Source organism: Acromyrmex echinatior, chromosome 12, assembly GCF_024713525.1.
Source record: "Acromyrmex echinatior isolate Ae372 chromosome 12, ASM2471352v2, whole genome shotgun sequence".
Classification (NCBI taxonomy): Eukaryota; Metazoa; Arthropoda; class Insecta; order Hymenoptera; family Formicidae; genus Acromyrmex; species Acromyrmex echinatior.
In genome coordinates, this window is record NC_141863.1 from 377,816 (window position 1) to 403,955 (window position 26,140).

At 34.6% G+C, this 26,140-nt stretch overlaps 1 protein-coding gene across 1 annotated transcript in view; it reads left to right on the plus strand.

Annotated features, from left to right (window-relative positions):
* HGTX (HGTX homeodomain transcription factor) overlaps positions 1-20,768 on the plus strand; it is a 49,905-nt gene extending 29,137 nt beyond the window's left edge. Inside the window, exon 4 of the mRNA XM_011067712.2 lies at positions 16,306-20,768. Within this exon, the coding sequence (XP_011066014.2) occupies positions 16,306-16,554 (249 nt within the window). The 3' untranslated portion in view covers positions 16,555-20,768. The remainder of the gene's footprint in view (positions 1-16,305) is intronic.
* Positions 20,769-26,140: the final 5,372 nt, after the last annotated feature.

The following is a 26,140-nucleotide window of genomic DNA, read 5'->3' on the forward strand; positions in this document are numbered from 1 at the left end:
GAAGGGAGGGCATCTAACGAGGTAGCGGTAAAAAAGTTCGAAGGATAAAAGAAGGTGACAAAACAGCCGGAGACGTGTCAAGCTTTGCGGCACCTGCGTCATTCTCGGCGTCGCTCTCTCGCGGACGTTGGCGGTACGTCCCCCTTTCACTACCCTCTCACCGTCACCAAAAGGAGGAAGGAGAACGGGGAACACCGGGTGAGACACGGGTGAAACTCGGGTGAGGCCACAGTGACGGTGAGCGAAAGGATGGAGGGAGAGAGAGAGTTATCGCTCTCCTTTCGTCTTCCGTGTGAGCTTTTGCACTCCTCTTCTTCCTTCCCGGGCATCTCTCTGCTTCCCCTCCTCCCTCCCCCGTGCAAGCTCCTCCGCCTCTTCGCCTTCCACCTTCGGCATTCCGCTTCGAGTCGAAGCCTTCCTCTCCCTTCATCTCCCGTTTCCTCCTCCTCCTCCTCTTCCTCTTCTCTCGCCATCTTCGACCCTCTGAGAGAGAAAGAGAAAAAGAGAGGAAGAGAGACAGCTTCCCATTTGGAAACCCTCAACCCCTGCTGCAGGGCAGGGTTTTCCCTTTCTCTCCTTCTCTATCTCTCTCTTTCTCTCTTTCACTCTATCTATCTATCCCTCGCGGACTCGGGCGTCGATGTAGCGCTGTCATTGGCTCGTTCTACGCCGCCATATTTACATTTTTATTGAAAGCTACAAGTCTGTGTCGGTGAGTGATGGCGAAGGGGGAGCGAGAGTGCGAGCGTGGCGCCCCCTGAAGCCCGCGGGTTAGGGTGGTTAGAGGGATGAACGAGGGACGCGACATGGAGGGTGGACGAGGAGTTGCGCGGAGTGAGTGCGGGCGAGGGGATGCGCTGCGGGGGTGAGGAGGGTTAGCATTCAATTACCTCGGATTTCCTCGGGAAGAGGCGATTCACCTCCGCGTATGCCATCTTCGAGGGCGAGATTGCCCTCGGATCTCGGTGTGCTGGCGCGTTTTTCGAAATATTACGACAATATATACTCGCGTACTCTTTCGCGCGACCGACTGACTGGGAAAAAAGATCGAGAGCAGGGAAGAGCTTGTTTACATCAACACCCCCGATGAATTCCGCGTTACCTCGCGGAATCGTGCGATTCCTTTAAAGTTTCTCAAGGATAAGTAAGGCGCTCGTGAAATTTTCCAGTAACATATATGTAATAGGGGGGAAAAAATGGTGATTTCGACTGGATTACAGCTGTTGCTTTAGACATCTAGTGCTTTCACCCCTACGCAAAAAATCATGGCCTAATGTTTCAACTTTCTCAGAAAATATAAGATTATCTGTGCTGATAGAAGAAGAAAAAAAATTGCAAATCTCTTTTAAAAAAAGAGAAAAAGCTTATATGGAAAATTTCGATAAATCTATCGCTTATCTAAATTTAAGAAAATAACATAATTACGCAGCGCGATATTGCGACTGTACACGGTTGTTTTATTCGAGGGTGGTATCTTATAATTGGGATACACGAGAGGATGTAGAGAACGATGCGGTCGATGTGAACGGAATGCCAACGATAGATCGATACCGCTCCCTCGCGGTTTCGGGTAATACCGGATCATTACATACTGGACCTATCACTTTTTTCAATATTGGAAAGGGATTTACGCGGTACGAAGGGATTTGGCAGCGTTGCCCGATGAAGATTTATACCGGCCCGCCATTTCACAATTCCAGATTTATAACTTTTTCATTATCGAAACGTATACCTTACCGACACCCGCGTCCGTATGACGGCGAGAGCCACGGTTCTTTCTTTTTTTCGTTCACCTAATAGCACGACGGTGGATTTCGGGAGATGTAATCCCCGGAATACATTTTGCCACCGATGGTTCTCGGGGTTATATCCGTCAGGCTGTACAAATTGCCCGCACGTTAATATATTCGATCAACCGAACGTCGTTGCTCGAATGTGACTCCCATATCCTTCTTGCAGAACGACACGGGAAGGAGCGTCTCTCCGTAATGCGCGCGGTCGGCGTTCACATAAATTCTTGCGATGAAATATTTGCCGGTGATGTATATGCGTAATCTGAGCTAATAAATGATACAGGTGTTCCGTATGTATAGTATCTTATATATATGAATACACGTAACATTGAAATCACTAAAGATCTATGAATTTTTATTATTTTATGGCAAAATTATTATTGATCGATTTAAAACGTTAAATTATATTGTTTAATTAATAAATATTAATAACCTTGGTAAAAATGTATATAGTTTTTTTAGACGCTTATTCAATTACTACACAGAAAAAGAAACGATTCTCAAATCAGTCATAATATGCTCATATAGCATATCAATCAAATCAAGATTAAAATTTTTGTAACAAGTACAACAGTTTTGCTTTTATCTATATATATAATGGTTAATTTGAAAATAATCTTTTTTCTGTGTATCTAGTATTACTGTGTTCTCATTAATAATACTGCAAGGAAAATTAACAAGAATTTAATAGGATTTTTCAATGGCTAAATCAATTTTACTGATAAAAATATAATGTGCAATTTACGTAGATATTTGCTCAGATATCATCTAGTATTAATAGACAATTATTAGTTAAACTTATTATGAAGTATTCATTTAGTATCCTGTTTTTAATCAATAAATAAATTCAGATTTTACACATCTTTTGTGCGTAACAACTGCGAGTAAAAACGTTACATCTTTTATTTCTTAGTTACTATAAATAAAAGTTGTTGCTATAAAATATAGAGAAATTGTTTTAAAAAATGTAGAAATTTCTACTAAAAAAACTGTTAATTTTTAACATGTGATTTTTTTCTCGAAGAAGTATTTAATTCCTTTAAATTTTATATGTCATATTATCTACTGAAAAAGAAAATTAAGTTAAATTATGAATATTTATTTAAAAAAATTAATATCATTATTATTGAATTCTTTGCAATTCTATATCAAATTCTTGATATATTTATCTACATACAGATAAATCATTAATTATTTTTTTAAACATTTTTTAATTTTGTTACGCATTTAACGATAATTATGCGTAATCGAATAAATAATAATTTTTCGTTGCTAAAATTGGCAATGATGTTGCATGATTTAATCAGAGGCCATCGCGTAAACACTCAGTTAAGACAAGTCAAGTGCAACGCGACGCGACGCGACGCGATGAGATGAGACGAAGAGCTCTTAACATGAATGACCCCCTCAGCTATCGCGCGTGTTCCCCTATTAGAATCTAATATGGCAAAGTGAACGTGGGGCATTTGCGAGTTAAAGACCGTGGCGCCCCTGTTAGGCGAGCTCTATCTCTCTCATATCATAGCGTGTATTACGAGAGAAACGAGAGGTAGAGGGTGGCTTTGAGGACGATGAAGAGTGCGAAAGCGAGCGACAATACGAGGGTAGTGAGAAAGAAAAAGAGGAACCGAACAGGATTGTATAGCGATGGCACAATGAATCAGGGGGATGAGATATTTTCCTGTACAGATGATGCCGAGGGTGTGGTAGTCGCGATTCATTGCCGCGACGGAAAGTCAGTGATCTCTGCAGCCTTTCTCTTTATCGAGGCGATTGAAGATACGACGGATGGGAGTGTTTGGATAGACTATAACTTTGTTGAGCTGGTTTGAGGGAAGGGATCCTTTATCTCTATAGTGCGGTCTAATAGTTGTCTAAATTGCACGGATCCTATTTGAGTAGATTGCAGATTTAAACTTAAAGATGTCATTAAAAAAAGAAGAAAAATTATAAATTCGCCGTCAAATTTTCTATTAGAATAACTTCCCCTTTTATGTCACTTTGTATATTTTCTATATATCTGAATGATTTAAGTAAATAACGTAAAAATAAGCGTATGTAGATACTATGTACATCTTAACTCACAACACACACATACATAGGAAAAGATTTATATAAATCATACCTATACAGTTAAAATCTTAAATCTTAAAAAATTTTCTAATTTGATTTTCTTAAAAGAAAAAACAAGACTTTATAATTACTTAAAAAGTATTAAAAATAATTAGTTGTTTAATAGCCATCGTAATAAAATTGTCAAAGCAACTACACGTTATCAACTTTATCATTAGAGAACATTCACATCATCACTTTTACCACACAATCAACTGATTCACTCTACACCTCACCAACCTTCCCCTCTTTTCATCGTTATTTTTAAGCAAAACATCCTGCACCATTTCGAGTTAATTGAAAACAGTGGCATCCCCAACACATTAAACACGATATCAAACTACACGTCGCAAACTGGCTCGGGCCCTTCGCTTCTCCAAAGGGCAAACGCTGGATAGGGTCACCAGCACACGCGGGATTGCAACAGCCTTACAACGTGCACTGTGTATCCCTATTCATGCCATATGATGGTGGTGATGGTGATGCTGATGGCAAAGTGGTTCCCCGTCCAGTACGCGGCAGCGGCTACCGAAAGGGGACCGGCGAGGTTTGGTGACTGTGAAGGGAAGGGGTTGGTGGACCGAGTTGTTTACGGCGGAGTAATCTGCTCGTCGACGGATACCAATATCGATGACGTCAATTAGTACGAGGTGGAAGCCTGCCCCCCTCTCTCTCTCTCTCTCTCTCTCTCTCTCTCTCTTCCTCTCTCTCTCTCTCTCTCTCTCTCTCTCTCTCTCTCTCTCTCTCTCTCTTTCTCTCCCGCTTCTCCGCCTCTGCCATGTATCATCATGGCGGTATATGTACGCGGCGCGGCGCGGCGTGGCGTGATAAATCACGGCAGCAGGCGGTGTACCCTTCATTCACCTCCCACTACCATCAGTGTGCCGTATCGCACTGCACCACACCACACCACACCACATCGCGTACCCTCGAAATTGGCCCACATGTACTTGACTCCATAATGCCCACGATTCTACCGGCTTGACTCTCCTCTCGACGAGCCTGACTCTCTTTTCTCTTCTCTCTTTCTCTCTCTTTCTTTCTCGATAAAACCGACTTTATTTTTCGACCGAACCTGCCAGCTACCTTCCCAGCCGCTGTTGCTCAGATCGTCTCTCTCCGTTCATCTCGTATGTCCCTCAATTCATTCATCCATCTTTCTCTCGCTCTTTCCCTTCCTTCCGTTCAACCCCGCCAGCGGAACGATCTCGTCGAGATCACCGGCACGGAATTATATCGGGGTGTATACACGGGCGCCCGAGACGCCATTATGTTTTATGGGCCGCGTAATTGCATGGGCCGGTCTTGGGAAATTATTAGGAACCTTTTCCGGGGGACCAATATTTCGATACTGGCGCAAGGAAAGTAATGCCCTCGCTTGTACATAGTACGGGAAGCTGGATTATCACAGCGATGAGAGACTGCGTCGATGACGTTTGATAAACCGGACGCACGTAGCTTTTGCGACGATGCACGCGATAATTGCTTTTTGATGGACGCTTACACCCTGTCAGTTATTTTCAAAATGCATCATTCCGTGCTTGGACAATTTGCATTTTGCATGCGAGACATTTTTACTAACTTTTGAGACGATACAATAATGTCATATATCGCTAATAAATGTCATTAATATAATGAGAAAATACATAAGAAATATAAGCTTGTATATCCATGCATTTATTTAACTTGATTTATAATAGAGCAATAAAGAGTGTGTAAAAGAAAACGAAAAGGTTTAGAAACAATTTGTAATTATGTTTAGTTTAATAAAATAAAAGTTTGTTAAAAGAGAGAGAGAGAGAGAGAGAGAGAGAGAGAGAGAGATGTAATAAAATTATGATATTAATCCATACTTTGATATTTTAATTAATGTCAGATGATAATATATAAATGCTCGATGTGAATAATCAATAATACAATATTTTATGATAAAATTGAAAATATCACGTAAATATGTTTATATTCGCATTCTATAATTTTTATGTACTTTACTTTATATCGTTAATTACATATAATTAACGTTTTATGCAATTTATTATTTTTATATATTTTTTTAAATATATATAATTATATATATATATATATGTGCGTAAGAATCATTACGGAATGTTTTTTTGGTATATCACACAAGAATCGTTTCGATGCATTTAGTTTAACGGATGTTCATCATTGAGTCAGTCGACCACTCATGTCGAGACGTCTAAAGATATTCTACATAATGCGTTTCTTGTCTAAATTAGCGGCACTGTGCGTTAACATATACCGTTCCTTCGGGTACACATGTCACGCACATCGTACGTTCCCGGAAATTCACATTAGAGTTGCATTCCACGTTTACAAAAACTTAATTTACATAAATCAGGAGTAACTGCTACTCTGAAAAATCTCTCAATAGAGACAGTTTGTATTTCATAAATAGACAGATTTTATAGAACATGATTTCTTTTTCAAGATAAAAGAGAGAACACAAATCTTATTGTAGTGTACCTGATAAACGACACTTTTGTTCCTAAGTTAGCAAAGGAATTAACCAATTAAATTTTTGATCTTACATCTTACATAAATATACTACAAAAATTATTAAATTTTAATAAATCATTTATTTGAATAATACTAACTAAATATTTATTAAATATAAAAATATATTTGTTTGGTACAAAAAAACAGTAATTTGATTTAACAATCATTTCTTTTTATTAAGTAAATATTTATTCACTCTAACTTCTAAGTATTATAAATGTTGGCATTATTCAAATTAATATTTATTTAAATATAGAATATTTTCTTCTCAGTATATAGATGTTCCTCTATTATATTTTTTTCATAATGACGGTATCAATGAATTATTAGATTCCCCTAGGCGGTCTTTCGATCTCTCTACCATACGCGCAAAATCATTTTTGGAAGAATTTTAGAAGGAGATTAAGCAGGCGTTTACGACTAGAAGATAGACAATAAATATTCAACAACATAAATTTTCGATCGCATTTACATTATTTCTTTCCATTACGAATTGATGATGGCAAATGCTGAATATTTTCAGTTAAAAGAAGATGTTAGCAACTGTTCTGGGCGGCGAAGAATGCTTTTACTGTATCCTGTAGTCGTGAAACGGCAGAACTTTACAAGTGAAATAGACAAAAAAATTATGTGCACTGAGTAAATTTTCTGATATCACGAATGGCGTATTTAAAGTAAACGTCCCAGTGTCCAGACATGTATCTATGTCCAGACACTTACACAAAATTTATTATTATTAATTTCAAATATCTTTTTTATTACTATATTATAATTTAATTGTATTTAAAGATTACAATTAAATATTGTAATATTACATTTCAAAAAGCGTATTTGAGACTAATATTAACTTAAATAAATAGTGTTGTGTAGATGTCCAGACATAGATACTGTCCGGTCCCAGTGACCGGACAGTTACACAAAACTTTATTTATTTAAATTAATATTAGTCTCAAATACTTTCTATCTTGAAAATCAATTTAAATTAATTGTCATTAAACATCTATTTATATTAATATTTCCGTTAGCATATTAATTTTCTAATTGTGGTTGGACACTGAGACAATTACGTCTGAGTGTCTGTCCGGCCACTGGTACGTTGACGCAATGTATTACTTTTTTAAATATTTTAATTGATAATTGTTATAAGTGGGTTCAAATAATTTTTCTTTGCTTAAAGATCTTGAGTTAAAAGAATGAATCTTGAATTTTCAAATGAATACTTATATTAAAATATTTATATTAAAAACCTTTCTAATATTATAAATTATATTATTTACGACCATACACTTTAAGTCCAGCTACTGGAACATTTACCTTATATATGTTACAAATAAAGAACACGATTTTCTCCTCGTTAAAAAATAGTGAAATACTTTTGTAAAATACTTGTAGTAAAATACTTTTGTTATGAGATCTTTTCAGTATTTAAACTGACAGACTGACTCTTCTTACGTTTTAAACATCGGAACGTCGCGTGGAAATTAAACAGGGAGTATTTTAATAAACGCGGGAGCATCTCGATTGGGGATGATCTAACGTAAAAGAGAAAGAGTTCTTTTCTATTAAGGCGCAAGGCGAGCGGGAGTATACTCGAAGAATTAAGAACAGCTGCTCTAACAGGAAAATATTCTCGCATACAGAGATTCGTGCTTAAACTCTGAGAATGTTGACAGTGTAACATTAACACGTGCAAATGGAAAGAGAGCAGAAGTATGCTCTACGCTTTGAGTTAAGAAGATTCATTTAATGACTTTGACTACCATGGCAATATTTATTCGACATTTCAACGTACTGTTATTATATGTGATAACTCACTTTATAATGGCGTATATCGAGATAGAATCGCTACGACGAGTTTTCCAAGAGCGGAGGATGACTCGTCATCCCGTCGGGAGAAGGAGAGAATCGTAAAAGTACACCGGGATCGCGACGGCCGTCGCGAAATTTGATTCCGAAATAAAAATAGAATATTGGGGATAACGCGAATCGGTGAAGCCATTTGATCTCCGCACGGGGCCAAATGGGCGGTCGGGGGGTGTCGCGGGGGAGGAACCGGGGGAAGAGAGGAAACATATCGATATGGGGAAGCGCTACGGCAACGGAATACAGAGGAGCGCATTATCGCCGGCAAGCCAACTACCCTCCGTCGTCCGACTACCCCCGTCCACCTGCTCTCCCTCTCCCTCTTCCGGTTATACCCGCGAAGAGATCGCGTTACTTATTACTCGAAGAAACGTTCTGTTCCAAGCACTCTGTAATATTGCGAATCGTGGAGTCTTGCGATTACTTCGAACCGATTGACGACGCAAAATCGCGGCTGCGTGCCGCGATTCGCGACACCTTGCGCGATTCGGATCGCTCGAGGGTGTGCGACGAGAAAATTTCCTTTTCGATATGATGCATAAATATATTATATATGTATATCGTATTTATCCAATCCTGATCAAGACGAGTAGTGAAGAAACGCAAATTAAGCAAAATTAAAAATAATTCATTAATAGATATTTTATTACATTGTTTTCTATGTCTTTTCTATCTGGAATAAATTTCAAAAACTCGTTGATTTTACATAATTTTTAACTTCGTTCAATTTGCATTTCTTTTCTTTATTTTATTAAATTTTACTTACAGAAATTAATAAAAATTCTGTATTAAAACAGAATTGTTAAATAAGTCGTTTCATTAATTGCATATTCAAAAAAGGAATAATTTTTCTATTCATCTTAAAAGTGTAACGTGATTTCCACAAAAATAAAATTGAATCCAAATAAATCTTTCTAAAATATCTCTTTACAAATTAAAATTTCAGTTAAACGGACAAGTGCAATTACTTATGTCAATCATAAATAATCCCGTCATCATCCTTCGCATAATTATTCACTCTGTATTTTTGACAAGTCGACAGAAAAGAGCGTTTGCCATCATCGACCTGCCTTACGACAGAGCTAATATAACATGTGACACAAATATGTCGAGCCTGCAGCGGTTAACACTCTCGGTTTGATGGCATTTAGGAGCTCTCGTTACTCCACCCCGGTCGGTAGGTTACAAATAGGCTGTCGCGTCACGCCATATGGCGTAAATGCAAATTTTATACTAAAAGAAGCTCGGGCAGTCAATGCGTTAAAGGGCATCGGTCGAGGCTCAATAGTTTTGTTTGCATCACACGAATATGTCTCTCGCTATACTATCGTACCACATGCATCAACATGACAAAAGGCAAAAGCCAGGTTTTTCTATCACGGCATAACGCGTCGCAAAAAATTAAAACCACCGTTCTCCGTTATCTTACGATGTATTTTATCAGTTTCGAACAAAACTGGCTAAATGTCGTATCATTATAAAATCGAAATTTGTTAAATCTTGATCAAAATGTTTTATTGAGAAAGAGATTGAGATTATTACTTTCTTTTTTTCAATTGATTTGATAATCAAATCCATAAAAATTCTAAAATCATGTAGGTAATCATTGAACATGTTCATTTTCGCCGTTTTTATTATAGAATATTATACTTCATATATGTAATGCCATTATTGAAATTCAAAGGCCATAAGACACATCGCGAAACCCGCGAACGAAAGACGAGAGGGAAGGAGTTACAAGGATAAAATTCTGCTAAACGCGCGGGGCCGGTAATGCTTAACGACGCGTGCGGAGTCATGTGTGACATTTACTCGAAGGTTTTCCGCATCATTGGTCGAATCGCTTATTATTCAAAGGGTACGCTTTCATCGGATCGCCGATAAATTTTTAAGCTCCGGTGCACCTTTTTTACGCGCCAGACGCGGATATGGATTTTGGAAAAAGTTACGGGGGTTACGTTCGTCGACGCGACGACGACGTTGGTGGTAGATCTCGCGTATCTCAACGGACGGCAGGATCGATCGCGGATTAATTGTACGTGCTATTTAAAAACGAGTTCTCCATGATGGAAAATTTGACTGATACGCGAATATCAATTTCTATAACATCGTTCTCATCAATATCATTTTTTTTAAATACATGAAAGAATTTGTAATATTTGTTGTATTATACATTTCATATAAATTTTAAATAAATTCGAAATAAAAATAACTTGAAATTGTTGTATAATTATAAATTTTATGAAGAAAATTAAGAATTTACAAAAATTTGTAAGAAAGAATTTATTTAAAAATATTTATAAACTAAAATATTTTATGCATTATTTTCAAAGTATATTGTTTATACGTATGAAATAATAAATTAATGTCAATAAATTAGAAAATATTTTGTCGCGTTTGTAAGCAAAAAAGTACATGAATCTAAAGTACTGATAAAAATAATTTCGATCTATTTAGTTTTTAATTTACTAAGTACCACTGTGTGCTTAATTAGGAAAAATATAGGAAGTTACTGAGAGGATTAAATGCAAGCAGAAGTAAAAAAGATTGGTTGTAATGTATCTATTTGGGTTATTGGTAAAAGTATTGAAAATGGGTATTCTATATGCAATGCGTGTGCTAGTGTAACTAGTGGAGAAGCGTGCCAAGCTATTGAAAATAATTCATTCCAAATACAGTAGAGACAGAAAACACAATTTTCTTTTTCTCTTTTTTTTTTGCTTTTTAATTAGAAAAATATATTTCACTTGCGTACACCGTTCCGCACCGTCGTTCTCTTAATACACGACGTAATTCAATCGTACGGAACGGAAGTTCCGCCGTATTTCTGGCAGCGCTTCCAATTAATTGACTTTTTGGCAATCAGCGTTACCGAAAATCCTCGAGAACACTAAGTGTTTTATTTCAACGCGATCTGCTTCCCACGAACGAGAAATTATTAAATTGTCATTTACTAAAGATGCCATTTTGCCCTCGACTCAATTATAATTCATGTTTACTTAATAACAATTATGATAACTTTTATGTTAATTTGTAATATGAATAACTAATCCTTTTTTACACATCTATATAAATTATTTTTAAATATAAAAAAATATATAATATTTTATAAATATCTTTTTATCGTACTTATTGTTAGTTCTTAGTAATAATAATTTGATATAATAGATGTTATTTTACAGATTTGTATGAATATAATTTTTTATAATTGTTTATAATTTATTTGTATTTTAATACAAAGTATGTTTTGCAAATGGCAACGAAAGATCTACATATGTCTTCGTGCTATCTCTTTCCTGTGGAAAACAGAAGGAAAAACTGATTAGAACTATCAGAGCTGCACCAATGGCATCTTGGAATATACGCGGCTTTGGATAAGTGAGAGTGAGAAAGAGAGAAAAAGAAGAAGAGAGGAGAAGGTAAGGAGAGAAAGACGGAGAATAATCTGTAACTGCAATCCGCAGTTTCCTTTCCTTTCCACGCATTTACATCGAAATCCGTTCCTATGCATACACAGTTCTTCCATTTCTCCTTCTCTTTTTCTCTCGTAATCTCTGTGCCACCCCTTAAGGCCCCTAACTTGATCCTCTCTCGTTTCTCCCCCAACGGGATATCCCACCTTGTCAGTCGTTTCTCTCTTTCTCTTTTCTTCTCCGATTTCCACCTACACCTAGGTTTTGCGTTAATTTACACTCCTTGCTTTTTTCTCAACCGTTCCGTTCCATCTCCTTTTGCGTATCTGTCTTTGATAATCTTCTTTTTTTCTTGCTATGTTTTACCTTCTCGGTATATCTTGCTCTATTGTCTTTTTATTATCACTACATAATTACATCTCACAAAATCAATCGTTCGCTCATACGAAAATTATGTTTCTTCGAAACGTTTAAAGAATGCTCTTATTGATACAACCCCTGTTTTCGAAAGAAACGTTATTAAAAAAATTTTTTTAATATTGACGCCTAGTAAGATAATTTTAAAGAGAGTTGTTTTAATAAAGAAAATCATTATTGTAATAAAAAAACATTCTTAAAGTAACATAATTTTTTCTTTATATTAGCAGAAAACATAAAAATCTATTTAAATCTAAGCAATTAAAAATCTATTTAAATCTAAGCAATTAAAATACAATAAAAATAAAATAAATTTTTACAACTACTTTATCAAATGTATCTAAACGGTCAAGAATAAAGTTTATGCGTTTGGATCATAGCATTTATCTAGATAATTATAGATTTGCGATGGCCTTATCATAATTTTGATTTGAGAAGTTACTCGCGCGAATTTTGTCACCCCCCTCGAGGGTGAGAACTGAGTCACACGGACGTAATCTTTCGCATAATAAATTGTCCCAGCGGCGATATCAACGGCGAGATCAGATGCTATCGGTATTATCTGCTACGAACGAAGGGAGGGAAAGGGTAGGTGGACGACCGCGGAAATCAGTGCCGCTCTCTGCGGGCCCGCCCTAAGGGCTTTACGCGAGTTACAAATGCGGTTTTGTATCTAGCTCTCGACGGGACAAAGTAATGGGCTTAGATAATCCTGATTTAATAAATCGAACAGTTGTGAGGCGACGCGCAACGTCGGCGTCGAGGGGGAAGAGAGAACGACAACCGCTGCTTCTCCGCCTCCGTCTCGCAACGTGCGCGTGACTAATGCGTTCAAAAACAAGATGAATGGATCCCGGTCAGGACTTTCTTTGCATTTACATTTTCGCACTGTATCAGTCGCGACGATTTAAAGAATAACGATAGGAAAGGTTTTGCGGCTAACTCCCAAATCGGTTTTTCATCGTTTCATCGAGAAAGATCGAGTTGCGAATTGTCCGCCCCATTTTTCAAAGTTATACTGCTTATAGAAATTTTCCTTGTCATATTATAACTAATTAATTAAACAATATAAAAACAAAAATATTAAAATCACGTAAATGTTAGAGGAGACCGGGACTCGTTGGTATAAGAGGCAAGTTGGCATTGCGTTTCGTTTGTACCTATAACGAAAGAAACAATGGAAAAGTTATTGCAAAATTTCTTTTGTATTATAGATACTTTTCTCTAAGCTTCATTTAAATTAAACATATATTACAATAAAAAAAGGGAAAAATCTGATTTAAGAAGAAAGTAAATTTTTGAGCATTTCATATTATTATTCTTTGGCTTGAAAAAGCAAATATAAGTGACGTATTATTAGTTAAACCAAGTGTCTGTTAGTATATATGACACTTTATTTTAAGTAACAATGGTAATTTTTTATAGTAAAATGATAAAAATCAGAAAAATTAATGTGCATGAATGGAGTACGTGGCTTATATAATATAAAAAAAGATTAGATTACTGTATCGCACATGTTAACATTCAATTACAACTTAACTCTAACAAAATGTTTTATATTTCTATATTAAAATAACATAATTACTAACTAGAACTAAAATAATTTATATTTGTTTTTCTGTAACAATATTTTGCTAATCATTACAAATTACTTTGGAAGATGCAATATTTATTAAAAAGTACACATCTACTATCCGAGTTTTGTTTCTATTATTTTTTTATTACATTTTTGTTAATTTAATATAGAGTTTATCATAAAATCAACTTATACCGTGATATACTATCCCATATATTACCCCATAATACTACCCCAAATATCGAGACAAATTTCATTTATCATAAAAAACTATACAGTACATGTATATATACCATTACTGATATGAAAATGTAGAAAGAGGTTCTTTCTATCATATCAGTATATTTTAATCATAATAATTAATTGTTTAAAAAATCTAATTTCGAAATTGTGAAAAAGCCAACACAAGTCCCGGTCTTTCCTTTTGCATTTTATTAAAAATGCATCTCTGACGAACAAAATTTAGATAATTTTCATTAAACCGGCAAATTTTTTAATTTTTTTACAAACAATAATCTTGATAAAAATAAGTTTGATAAAGCGTATGTTTAGCAATTAACAAAGAGAAGAACATTCTTATCTGAAAAAGAAGGACATGATAAATCTTTATCTAATAAAATACAATCCGCGATTCTGGAAAAATAGGACATTACATTTGAATTTATTAAGGACTTAACTAAGTACTTTATCGTCTTTAAAGTTTTAGCAAAGTAAACAGGGTCGGTACTAATAGAGAGAAACTAGGTCGGCTCGCACGATCCCGAGGGGAGTTCGGTAAACTTAGCATCAATTTTGATTGTCCTCAGTTTCTCCGATCCATTGAACGATATCTCTGAAATTGCGAATCCTCGCAGACGGAAGTAGCTTGTTTATCACGATCGCGAAATCGCAATCATACGTAGGCAAACCCGCAACCAAGCATCTATTTTTTTTCTGCGGAATGTTTGTATATTTCGAGTAAGCAACATTATATTATTATTCGAGAAATCAATGCATTATTAAACTTAAGTCTTGACATCCATCTAAAAAAAATATTTTTTTTCTCAGATTAAAATATTTATCGAAAATATTTGTTTTATCTCGGAGAAAGAGAAAAGGATAAAGAGTGTTTTAAAAGAATTAAGTATTTCAAAAATTTATTATTAGAAATCAAGAAAAATTCTTTAAAAAATTATAATTAAGGATAAGCGACTTAATGACAGCCTGAATGCGCTACTTAATCTTCTTTTCGCGTATCTCACTTTCTTTTACCCATTGTCTCTTCCTCTCGCTCTCTTTCTTTCTTTTTCTTCTTTTTTTATGAAGACCAACATGAAATATAAATTGGACTTTCGTTGCCGGGCCAAACTGCTTTTTTACGTCCGACATTTGCCTGCAGTCAATCCCTGCAGATTGTCCATTCGCCTGCCTCTCCGTTATCTTAATTCCTCGAGTATTTTAATTTTCATCCGAACAACCATTAACTTTTACGGTCGGCCGTTTACTTTTTAATTCGTTTACCGCTTCGCGCCCGCGCTTGCTCGCCGGGATGCTTATATCTTTAATTTAAGCTCTCGACTTGGCGGCCATTGAACAAGCCTGCGGATTGGGGTTGGATACGGAAGAGCGGCGGTGGCGGCGACGGGGTGGCCGGAGGAAGGAGGACGAGGGCGAAGAGGAAGAGGGAGGAGTTTAGCGGGGGCCACACGCTGGCATGGATCGGGGGTGGTTTGTGGGTGCAATCGCGCCACGGTGAAGCTCCCCCGTGCTCCCCTGACACCCGTTACGTTAATTAAATACATTGTTGCGGGGACACAGACTCCTACTGTGTATCTCGAGCTTTATAGGTGCAGAGGGGCACCTTAAGTTAGCGCCGTTTCCAACCCCCTCCGGTCCCCGCGGGAGGCCAGTTGCCGATGAATTTTCTCCGGGACCTTTGCCCGTTAATTCAAATGTTATAGACGCCCGCTAGAGTCGAGGCTAGCGTATTAATCGAGAAAGGTTGAATGGACTCCGCGGGTGGACGATATTAAAGACGTCGAGAGTCAACTATTTCAATAATTCGTCGACCGATTCGAATCGAAGGATTGCTTCGATTGCTTCGCGATGATTTTTATTTTGAGGGTTAATCTGTTCTTCGAAAATCGAATTAACGTACTTGTGTAGGTTTAGAAGACTATCTCGTTGTTATTTCTAATTAATATATTTATTATTTATAACTTAGCTGAATAAGAGATAAAATTTTCAAAAAACTGTGGTACTATGAAATTAGAATCTTTTTGTAATAGGGAAGAATTATTGGCATTAATTGATTATTATGACGAACTGATTGATAAGAAGATTCGGAAATATTTGATAACTTTGTTACACGATACATTGAAGTATTTAATTTTTATATTAGGTATATACAATTTAAGAACACAGTTTGACCTAGTCTTTTTATCTTATTTTACATATATATATATATATATCGCTTTACAACTAATATAAAACTACAACATGAATATTCAATAAGCATTTTAAATTATAATTGTCGGCGAAATTGGACTTGAACTTAACGAATGCATCGGAAAAATTAAAATCACGTTTTAATCATGAACCTGTTAACACGAGTCCGTTTCCGGATTTCCAGGTATGGTTCCAAAATCGGCGGACGAAGTGGCGGAAGAAGCACGCGGCGGAGATGGCGACGGCGAAGCGGCGGCAGGAGGAAGTCGAGGGCGTCGTCGCCGAGGGTGAGGACGGTTGCAGTGATGCTGAAGCCGACGGTAGTGGCGGTGGCGGTGGTGGCGGCGGTGGTGGCGGTGGTGGCGGTGGTGGCGGTGGCGAGACCGCCGCGAAGAGGCTGCGAAGGGAGCTCGAGCAGCAGTATAGGCATTGAGAACCGCCGTGGACGGCGCGGCGGGGATTGCCCGGGGACACGCGGGGGCGCGAAAAAAGGGAAAAGAGGGATGGAGGAGAAGGATAAGGCGTGGCTCGGGGGCGGCGCGTTCCGGAGGGTTTCTCGCGGCTTGTTCGGAGAACAACGCGCGTGTCGGCTCGGAAATGATCGTGGAACGACTGTACGGCAGCAGAGATGGAAAGAGAAAAACGGAAGGAGGGGAGAGAGAGAGAGAAGAGAGAGAGAGAGAGAGAGAGAGAAAGAAAGAGAGAGAGAAAGAAAGAGAGAGAGAGCGAGACGTACACGAGTATGCGTGTTCGCCGCGTGTCTTTCTTCGTGATTTAAACGGACGCTTAACGCGGCATCGCAAGTGACGTATTTAGTTTTCATATTGGGATGTCTGGAAAGTCGCGTGTCTTCTCCGTTTTAAGGAAAGACAATGGTTTTAAAATTTTAATAGAGAACAGATTGAGAACGAGGATAGTTGAAGTCGATTCTTGTTAAATTACGAGTAGGAGATGTACGAAGAAGAGTGGAGGGGACTTATTTCCAGATTAACTTCAAATTTTTACTGAAATAAAAATTTTAATAGAGAAGTTTAATTATCGTCTTTCGATCTGGAGAACCTGATTTTCCAACAACAAAATTTTGCAACTGAGAAGAAGTGCGCGCGATTTGCGCGATATCCGTCATACATTTGCAAAACGGGATATGTTTCATGATGATAATGCCAAATTATTTGCAGCTATATCAGTAAAATCAATATAAATGGAGAACAATCCTGGTTTTTTTAAATTATGGTTCTTTACTATGATTACCATTAATTTTGACCGGTTCTAAAACCAAAATTACACTAGCGATTACGCGATTGTGATTGACGATTGAGGATTATTTTTTAACTAGTTAGAATAAAGCAATCGGTGACTACTTTGCTTTGGTTGATTGAAAAGTAATTGCCAATTGTGCTATAACATAATCACGCAATTACTAATGCGATTAATGAGTGTTTTGATTCGCTTTGAAACATTGCGAATTGTAAAACCTTAAATTTTATCGATGGCAGATTCATTCAAGAGCTAGCAAAGTCAGTACTAGCGAAAAACAATTACTTAAATCAGGATTAAGTGTTACAACATATAAAGCAAAATAGCATTTATTTAATTTTTTCGTATCAATTCGAAAATTTGTATTATTGTATAATACAATATCAATTATTAAGTAGAGGAATATTTTATAATAACACAATATCGCAATTATTAAGTAAAGAAACATTTTCATTTAAGAGGAGGCTGAACAGAAATTTCGACGCAATGAATCTGCCATTCAAAAATAATCTGGCGTTAATTGGAATTTAAATTACATTTGCCATACTTATCTATGATAATTCGAACGTATCGATAGAGACTATCGATTCAACGCTGATCTCGAAATAAAATCGTTTCAATCAAATTGAGCATCAATCCGAAGACTTCAATTGGTCGCGAGTGATCATGATGTCAATTTATTATTATAAAATTGCTTTCGTGCAAAGACGATAATACTTTTTAACTACTTTCTTTTTTCTTTTGCTCCAAGAATCGAAAATCTAGCAATACTACAATAAATGTTTTTAACATAATCGGAATCGATCAGTCAAATGTATCGTATCAAATATTAATCGTATCAAATGTATCGTATCAAATAATATTTATGTTAAAATTTACTTTTTCAAACGAAATCATCACGAAACAGCTCTCTAAAATCTTTGAAGTTGAATCTAACTCTAAAAAGTGAAATTTCACTTTTAAAAATTGACAATTGAGCCACTCTTTTTAACACTCTTTTAACACTGCCTCCATTATTATTCTTTGTCCTTAGAATTAGATTCCACTTTAAAAATTGTAAAGGAAAAGCGTACAGTCATTTTAAATAATGCAATGTCAAACGCAATGTTAAAATTAGAATTCGCGTGTATCTACTGATTTAAAATCGGCTTAGCAAGCATCACATGACAACTTCGTTACTCTACATTTCGCAATGTTGCTTATCGTGTTTAGCAGGAAAATATAGCGGCGTCCAAATATCGTTAACCACCTTCTGAATCGCGACGTGTTACCGTCCCCAAAATCTCTCAATCGCGTGTGCATATTTAGTCTGTAGCTGCGAGAGCATACGGAGGAATCGATAGGAAGGGTTTGCCGAGCTGCTTATGCGATGGCAGATTAGTCGCCAGGGGCTTTGTTATCCATCCGACAAACAAACGCACGGCAAATATGGTAAACAACGCACGCGACGTAACGTCAGCCCCCGTCAAGAAGGTGTTAATGGATAACCATAAATCCAAGAGCCTAGCAATCTGTATGTCGTTCTAACTAGTCGACTCGTCACCGAGAAAGGATGCGAATTATTCTCCCGATTGAATAAAATAATTATACGTAAATGCGCTGGACTCAGAAAAAGAATGCCCCCGAGAAAATTACTTGCTGCGCCACAACACATGACTGATCCTATCATTCGGAAAGCATTGAATATTGCGAATTCATGAAACATGACAAAGATATGTTATTTTACAAGAAGATAGTATCATTTAACATTCAACTTCGTGTGCTCACATTTATAAAATTATCTATCCATGAAACGTAAAAAATACTTTTACCTTTATAGATAGATAATTATACAGATGTAATCTTGCAACCTTCCGATCGCATGTTGAATGGCACCGAAACTGTAAAACAACGCGAGACAAAACAATTTAACCAATCGTATTGAACTAGTGTGATCGCTATCGACAAATAAAGACCGTTTGTGAATCACCTTTGTTAGGAAAAAAAATTTTATTTCCTGGAGAATTAAAACTCTGAAAAACAACTAAAGATGTTCCCTTGTTTGAAAAGTGCAGACTATTGTTAAAAGTTAATTTATTTATCTTTGAACGAATATTTATTTATTTATCTAAACTGTCAGCAAGAGATGGAGATTTTTAAAAATCCTTCATTTGCCTGTAAATTAAGGTAAAGTTGAGTATCTACCGTAAAAGAAAAAAATATATCTGAGAGATGAATTATACATGAATTACGAACATGTTCAAATGAATTTTGCGCGTCAAATCGTGCAAAAATGAACTTTGTATATTATGTAGATATACGATAAACGTGAATGTGATATCTAACGTATTTAATACGGCGTTCGGTTTAGGCGCGTAAGTAAGTAGGTATCGTCTATTGTAGACTAAAATAAAGTACAGAGGAATAGGAGAATATATATATATATATATATATACATATAAATATATACATAAATCGCACGTGGCGTGCGTCCAAACTCGTAATTCTGGCTCGGTTTTTTTCAGCTGCACTTCCTTACATTTTCCGCATTTAAAATGAGACAAGTGTATATTCGGGCTTTCGAAGGAGGAGACAAAGGAGAAGAAAAAAAGGAAATAAAGTAAAGTAAAAGTGCAACTAAAAAGAACTTTCTGTATTCTTGCCGCAGATTAGCGCTAAATATGATTACATAAGTTTTGGGCCGAAATGTAACAGCATTCTTTTAATAGAGTTTAACAAACTTTGGTTGTATATAGCGTAGGAATTATTTTAATAATTGTTTTTTAAAACACTCACATTATGCCAATAAAAATATAAAAATCGATATCGTCTTAATCGAATATTTGCCAAAGTTTAACTTTCATTATATATTATTATTGTCTTTTTGTAGACAAATTAAATGTTAGATTTTCAAGTTTTTTTCGAAGCTTTTTCGGATTAAAAAGAAGAAAATATTGATTTTTTTCCTGTAAACACCGGACTGCCTTTTAGTCTAACATGCGGCGAGAATGCAAGTCGTAGAACTTGATAAGCGTTAATCGCTGTGTTCAGAAAGATTCAGCAGCGGGACCCTGAAGGGGCAAGAGAATTCGAAGAACGTTTTCCGGACGCAGAAAAAAAAGAAAAAGAAAAGAAAGAACGCTTCGCTACTTTGCGCGCTGTGATTAATCAAACGATCGTTTCCTAAAAGGCGCATCCTAAGTCTCTTGTAACGTCTATCGAGTATCTGACAACACATTGCTGTACAGTAAACTTAGGTAAATTGTTAATGGACGAGGTAGAGACAATCTGTATAAAGTACTGTATAAATTATACATACGTGTTATCTATCGCTTGTGTATTATATCTCCAATTTAATAAATGGAACACGTATTATGGTATAATTGTAGAATTATATTATATATCTCGTAATGCGTTCACTTCATTTATCCTGTCCCACATCCTCCTCGATTATCGCACTGCAATTTTTAGCTCCGTACGTTAAAATTGTTGTAATTGATATACATTTTTATTCGATCAAAATTCATTTAGTCTTTAAAAACCGATTAAATATTCGTTTAATTATTATACAAAGAATGAAATTAGAGTAAAACATCGTTAAAATAATATTTTTTCTTTATATATGATAATAAAATGTTGATTATCAGAGTAGTAATTTCTTTACTTCAAATTCTGTTCAATTAGGACAGTAATCACATTTTTCCATTTTGTAAAACGTGAAAAGCCGAATGTCGCATGTATGATTTATACTTAATTAACTCAAACTTATCGAAGTGGGCAATAAAGTGGATGAAATAAAAAAACATTGCAGAAACGCAAAATAGGAATTAGCGATTATGATTATTTTCAAGTTACTAGACCCGTGCTATTCCCGAACAGATTTTCCCATCCGATTTTTCTTCAGAACAGATATTTTTCTATCGATCTTCCTTCGTCACGTTTAAAAGCAGAAAATATATTAAAATAAATTTTGTATTTTATTATTTATCACGATGTTATACATATCGATTGTTCTTGTGACAATGACGGAAATTCGGTGTAACGATCGGTGCAAAATCATATGAATGTGGAACAACAACAATATAATAAATATAATTGAGAGGAAAAAAAAAATAATTTTATCTTAACATACGTAATACAAATATCAAGTTCTTTTTGTTATCCTTTGCACGCAATTTCAGCACAGACGCGATATACTGTTAATTGGTACCTCCGTATTCTGATTAAATCGTGGTTACAACGCAATCTCCGAATAATTTGCGCTATATGAAGCCACGTATCCATGTCTGGCGAAATTATTTGCAACTTAGTCCTGGCGATCGCTGTAGTTCGCGAGTGCGCCTGGAGGAAGAGCATTAGTGCGCAATTAATCGGTCATCGTGAGGAAGAGAGGTAGAGCGGGATGAGGGACGAAGAAGGGAGACGCAAAAAAGGTGAATGGAAGAAGTGATTTCTTAAAACAAATTTCTAGAAAGACGTTCGCTTCTTGCAAGTGAGAGGTAAATTATCTGTTGCAAAAAAATTAACGCTCTCCTAGAAATAATCGGCCATCCTAGTACATAGCTATATTAATTTCTACGCACAATACTAGAAATTAACATGCAGTGTTCGAATAAATGAACGAAGTGCTACAAATTTTCTGTTAAACATAGTAATCCTTTGAACACAAACTAACAGTAACATTACATTAATGTTATAATTTTCCATTCAACAATGTAACTATTATACAGTAAAAAAATTTGTATCAAATTTAACACATTTCACATGTCCCAAACGGTCCACTCAAATTTTTGTGTTAATTTAACATAAGATGAATATGTAGAAAGTAACAAATATTATGTAAAAAAATATTATGTAAATTAACACAAGAAGAGTAATACTTTGACGCCATTTAAAAACAAATTTTATTGTATTAAATTGACACATTTGTAATGTTATAAATTTAACTGAAATTAGATGCTATTTTTACATTTTTAGTTTAGACTATACCTCTGTGATATTTAACATATGCAATATAATAAATTTAACAGATATTTGCTGTTACATAAAGAAAATAACACAAAATATCTGTATCTTTTTACATATGTATATAAAATATAACTATGGTTGTGTACAGAACATATTTCTTCAATAAAATTAACATTTATAATATGTATATTAAATCAATATATACATTTTATTCATTTATTCTTAGAATTTATGTTTTAAAATTATATAAAGAACTATATAGAAAATAAATGATTTTTGTTTCTTGCAGTTTTTCTGTAAAGTTGAGATAGTATTTGAGTGAAAAATTATTCAAGACCAATATTTGGCAATTTTTAGTAATTAATATCTTGTTAACTATTGCGAAAATTGCAAAATGGTACAGGACTTTTCGACTCAGTTTAGTCCTCTTTATCTGCCCATGAAATATTTGGCGATTATTTCCAGACACCCTTATATATATATATATATATATATATATATATATATATATATATATACATATATATAAACTATATATATATTTTTATATATAAATTATGTTATTTTAACACTGAGAAATGTTAAATTTTAATTTAACACAAAATATTCAAATAACAATCATATTATGTTAAATTAAAACTCGAATATGTTAAAAACTCAACATAATTTTAACAATGATTTGAGTGGACCATTTTTAACACAAATACAAAATATTTTTTACTGTATATGTACATATATTATGTTATATTTACATTGTTGAGTAGGAAATTATAATATATGTAACGTTAAATTGTAGTTTGTGTTTAATAGCAACATTACAAAAATGTTATATAATTTCTTATTCAATAATGTAATTGTTATGTACAACATGTGAATACAATATATTACATTTATATTGAATAAAAAATTATAATATTGATGTGATAATATTATGTTATCCAAATAAAGCAGCGCAAAGTGCTAAGAAAGCAATTATATGTGCTTTTTTAACGCTTTGTTTACGTTTTGTAAGCGCTGTACTACTTGGGTACTTACTGTGTGTTTAGTGGAGCATATTTCTCGGATAACTGGATTATTTTGGACAAGCAAATATATGAATACAATGAATTTCTCTCTTGGAGTGTATATGTAATATTTCTATAAGTGCATAATATTATTTGATATTAAGTAATATTTGAGACATATTCTTAAAATATTAAATGTAACATTTTAAAAATATTGTACTAAAATTATATAATATTAAATAATATTCTCGAAATATTAATGGAAGGTTATATGTCCACTCCTGATAATATTGCATTATTATTAAAAATAACATTATTTATTGATACTGTAATATTGTATAAACATTAAAAAGTATTATAATAAAATTTACTTTAATTTGTAAATCTATTACAACTGTTTAGTATAAGTATACGTTTAAAGATTACATAATTTTGGCGCGCAATTTTGTAGAACTGAATATATACTTAAAATATGCAAGAACATTTTTTTAGCATAAGATGTAATATAAACTGATAACAACTTTTCGTTACTGGATTGTGAAGTCAAATTGCACTAAATTAAGAATACTTAATATTCATAAATATTTTAATAATATTTCAAAGAGATATCTAGGATATTATATAAGTGGACATATAACTTCTATAGAATATTCTTATAATATTAAAAAATATTATATGGTATTTTCGAAATATTATAATAACTTATTTTAAATTTGTTAATAATAACCATATAACATTCTAGGAATATTTTGCGCTTATAGGGATAGCATAGATGTCAAGCAGCTAACGCTAAATACTTATAGAAAGTTTAATTTGTTCCCAAAGTGCGGAATATTCGCCGAAACAGTGAAAGAATCATCACAAAATGTGCAAATATCGATGAAAATATTGAATACTTCTTGTATATATCACGAAAATCATTCATGAACGAGTAATACACATCTCAGCCAACAAAGAGCCGCGGAGGATAGCATTTGCTCGTAAACAAAACGTAAAAATCACTTGGAAGAAAATATAACGATCGTAGCACTTCGCCCATGGTGGAAGAAATCCAAGTGTGTGCTCGTTTTCGAGATGAATTTGTACAGTTTTGCGCAGACACCAAATCATTGTCATTTAAACATTTAAGCCATGGTAATTTTTAAGTGTTGAAGGTTATCCACAGAAATATTTCCGACATCGTTGATTTTATAGAAATTCGCGTCACTATAAAAATTTAAATATAGTACTAATTTAATGATTTATTAGTATCCTGACATATGCCTAATTTAAATAATCGAGGCAACACAGGATAAGATGACGTTCTGATATTAGCTGTTAAAAAATATGCGCAAAGCACACACCATGCCTAGCTAGATTTTTTTCCACCATGATTTCGCCAGTGAACTTCAAAACTGCAGCTTAAAATTAAACTTCAAGGTGAAAGCACATGACATATACGTTTTTTCTTATACAATTTTGTTTAAAAAGTGATTCAGAACGACCGAACGTGGAATTTCTGAAAAAAATTAAAATTTTGCAGAATACAGGAACATGTTTCTCGAAATATGTAACGATATACATATAAATGGAATTTTTAACTTTAACCGATATTTAAATATTGCTTTTACATTTCATAAATATTTCGGAATATTCCGAAATATATATAATATATATAATACTCTTGGAACGTTTTTTTTTTAATTTTAGAAACCTTTTATGAATATTTCAAGAATATTTAGCTGGATATACAGCACAGAATTAACATTCCGGATATTGCAAAAATGTTGCAACGTTGCCATTGCATCCCAGAATTCCCGGAAATGTTCAGTATTATGTTCAGTATTCACATAAATTATATAATTATTTACGTAAAAATTGTTACCTAAACTTCTATCAACTGAATTCCTCCAGTACACACAATATTACAATCAGCGCGCCTTTAGTTTCTCTAGACATAAATTTAAAAATATGTTCAAAAGGAATACTATGGTGTAAGAAGTAAAATAAATCATTCTCACAGACGTGCAGTGGGTTGAAAATAGTGGGGAGATCTGTGTCAAGAAATCAATTTTTGAGTTCATTTGCAGAAATTCACATAATTCGTTCTGCAAATTAGTACAATTTTGATTGGTCGAACTCTACCATTATGTGCAATAGTTCATCTTATATATTATCATTCCACCATGAGTAATACGACAGCGTTACCCTGATGAAAATAAAAATCGGAGCGTAAATCGGATATAATGGAAGAGTAACAAAAACGTGAACAAAACTTCTAGAAGGCGAAAATTGGAACAATGAAATGTAAAAGAAGCATTTACACTTACAAGATACGTTCGGCATGTAAATCTGAGATGCGAGCTAGCAGATGGCGAGCTTGATCACGTGATCTTCGAGCAATCCGAGTGCCAAGAATTAATTCCGAATGAACAGAGCTGTAAATTGTCTTTTAAGGTTAGATTATAAAATGAAATTGTTTATTTTTATAAAATAAATAAAAAATATCCTATTAATTGAAAATATCTTTCGCTTTACTAAAAACTGATAATAATCTTATATAGGTATTAAAAATAGATCGTTACACATGAATGTAACAGACTCATACGCAAGGTATGTTTTCTTAAAAGAAAATACTACATTGCAAATAAATTTCAGCAATTTGAAATTTATAAGTTATATCACTTTTATTTTGTTAGGGTCTTTAGTATATTAATACAGTTTGATTTTATTTCATATGTGCAACATATAAGCTTTGATCTAAAAATTAACTAGCAAATTCTTTGTTTTCAAATACGTTGTTTTCAAATCTCAAATTCATAAAGAGGAAAA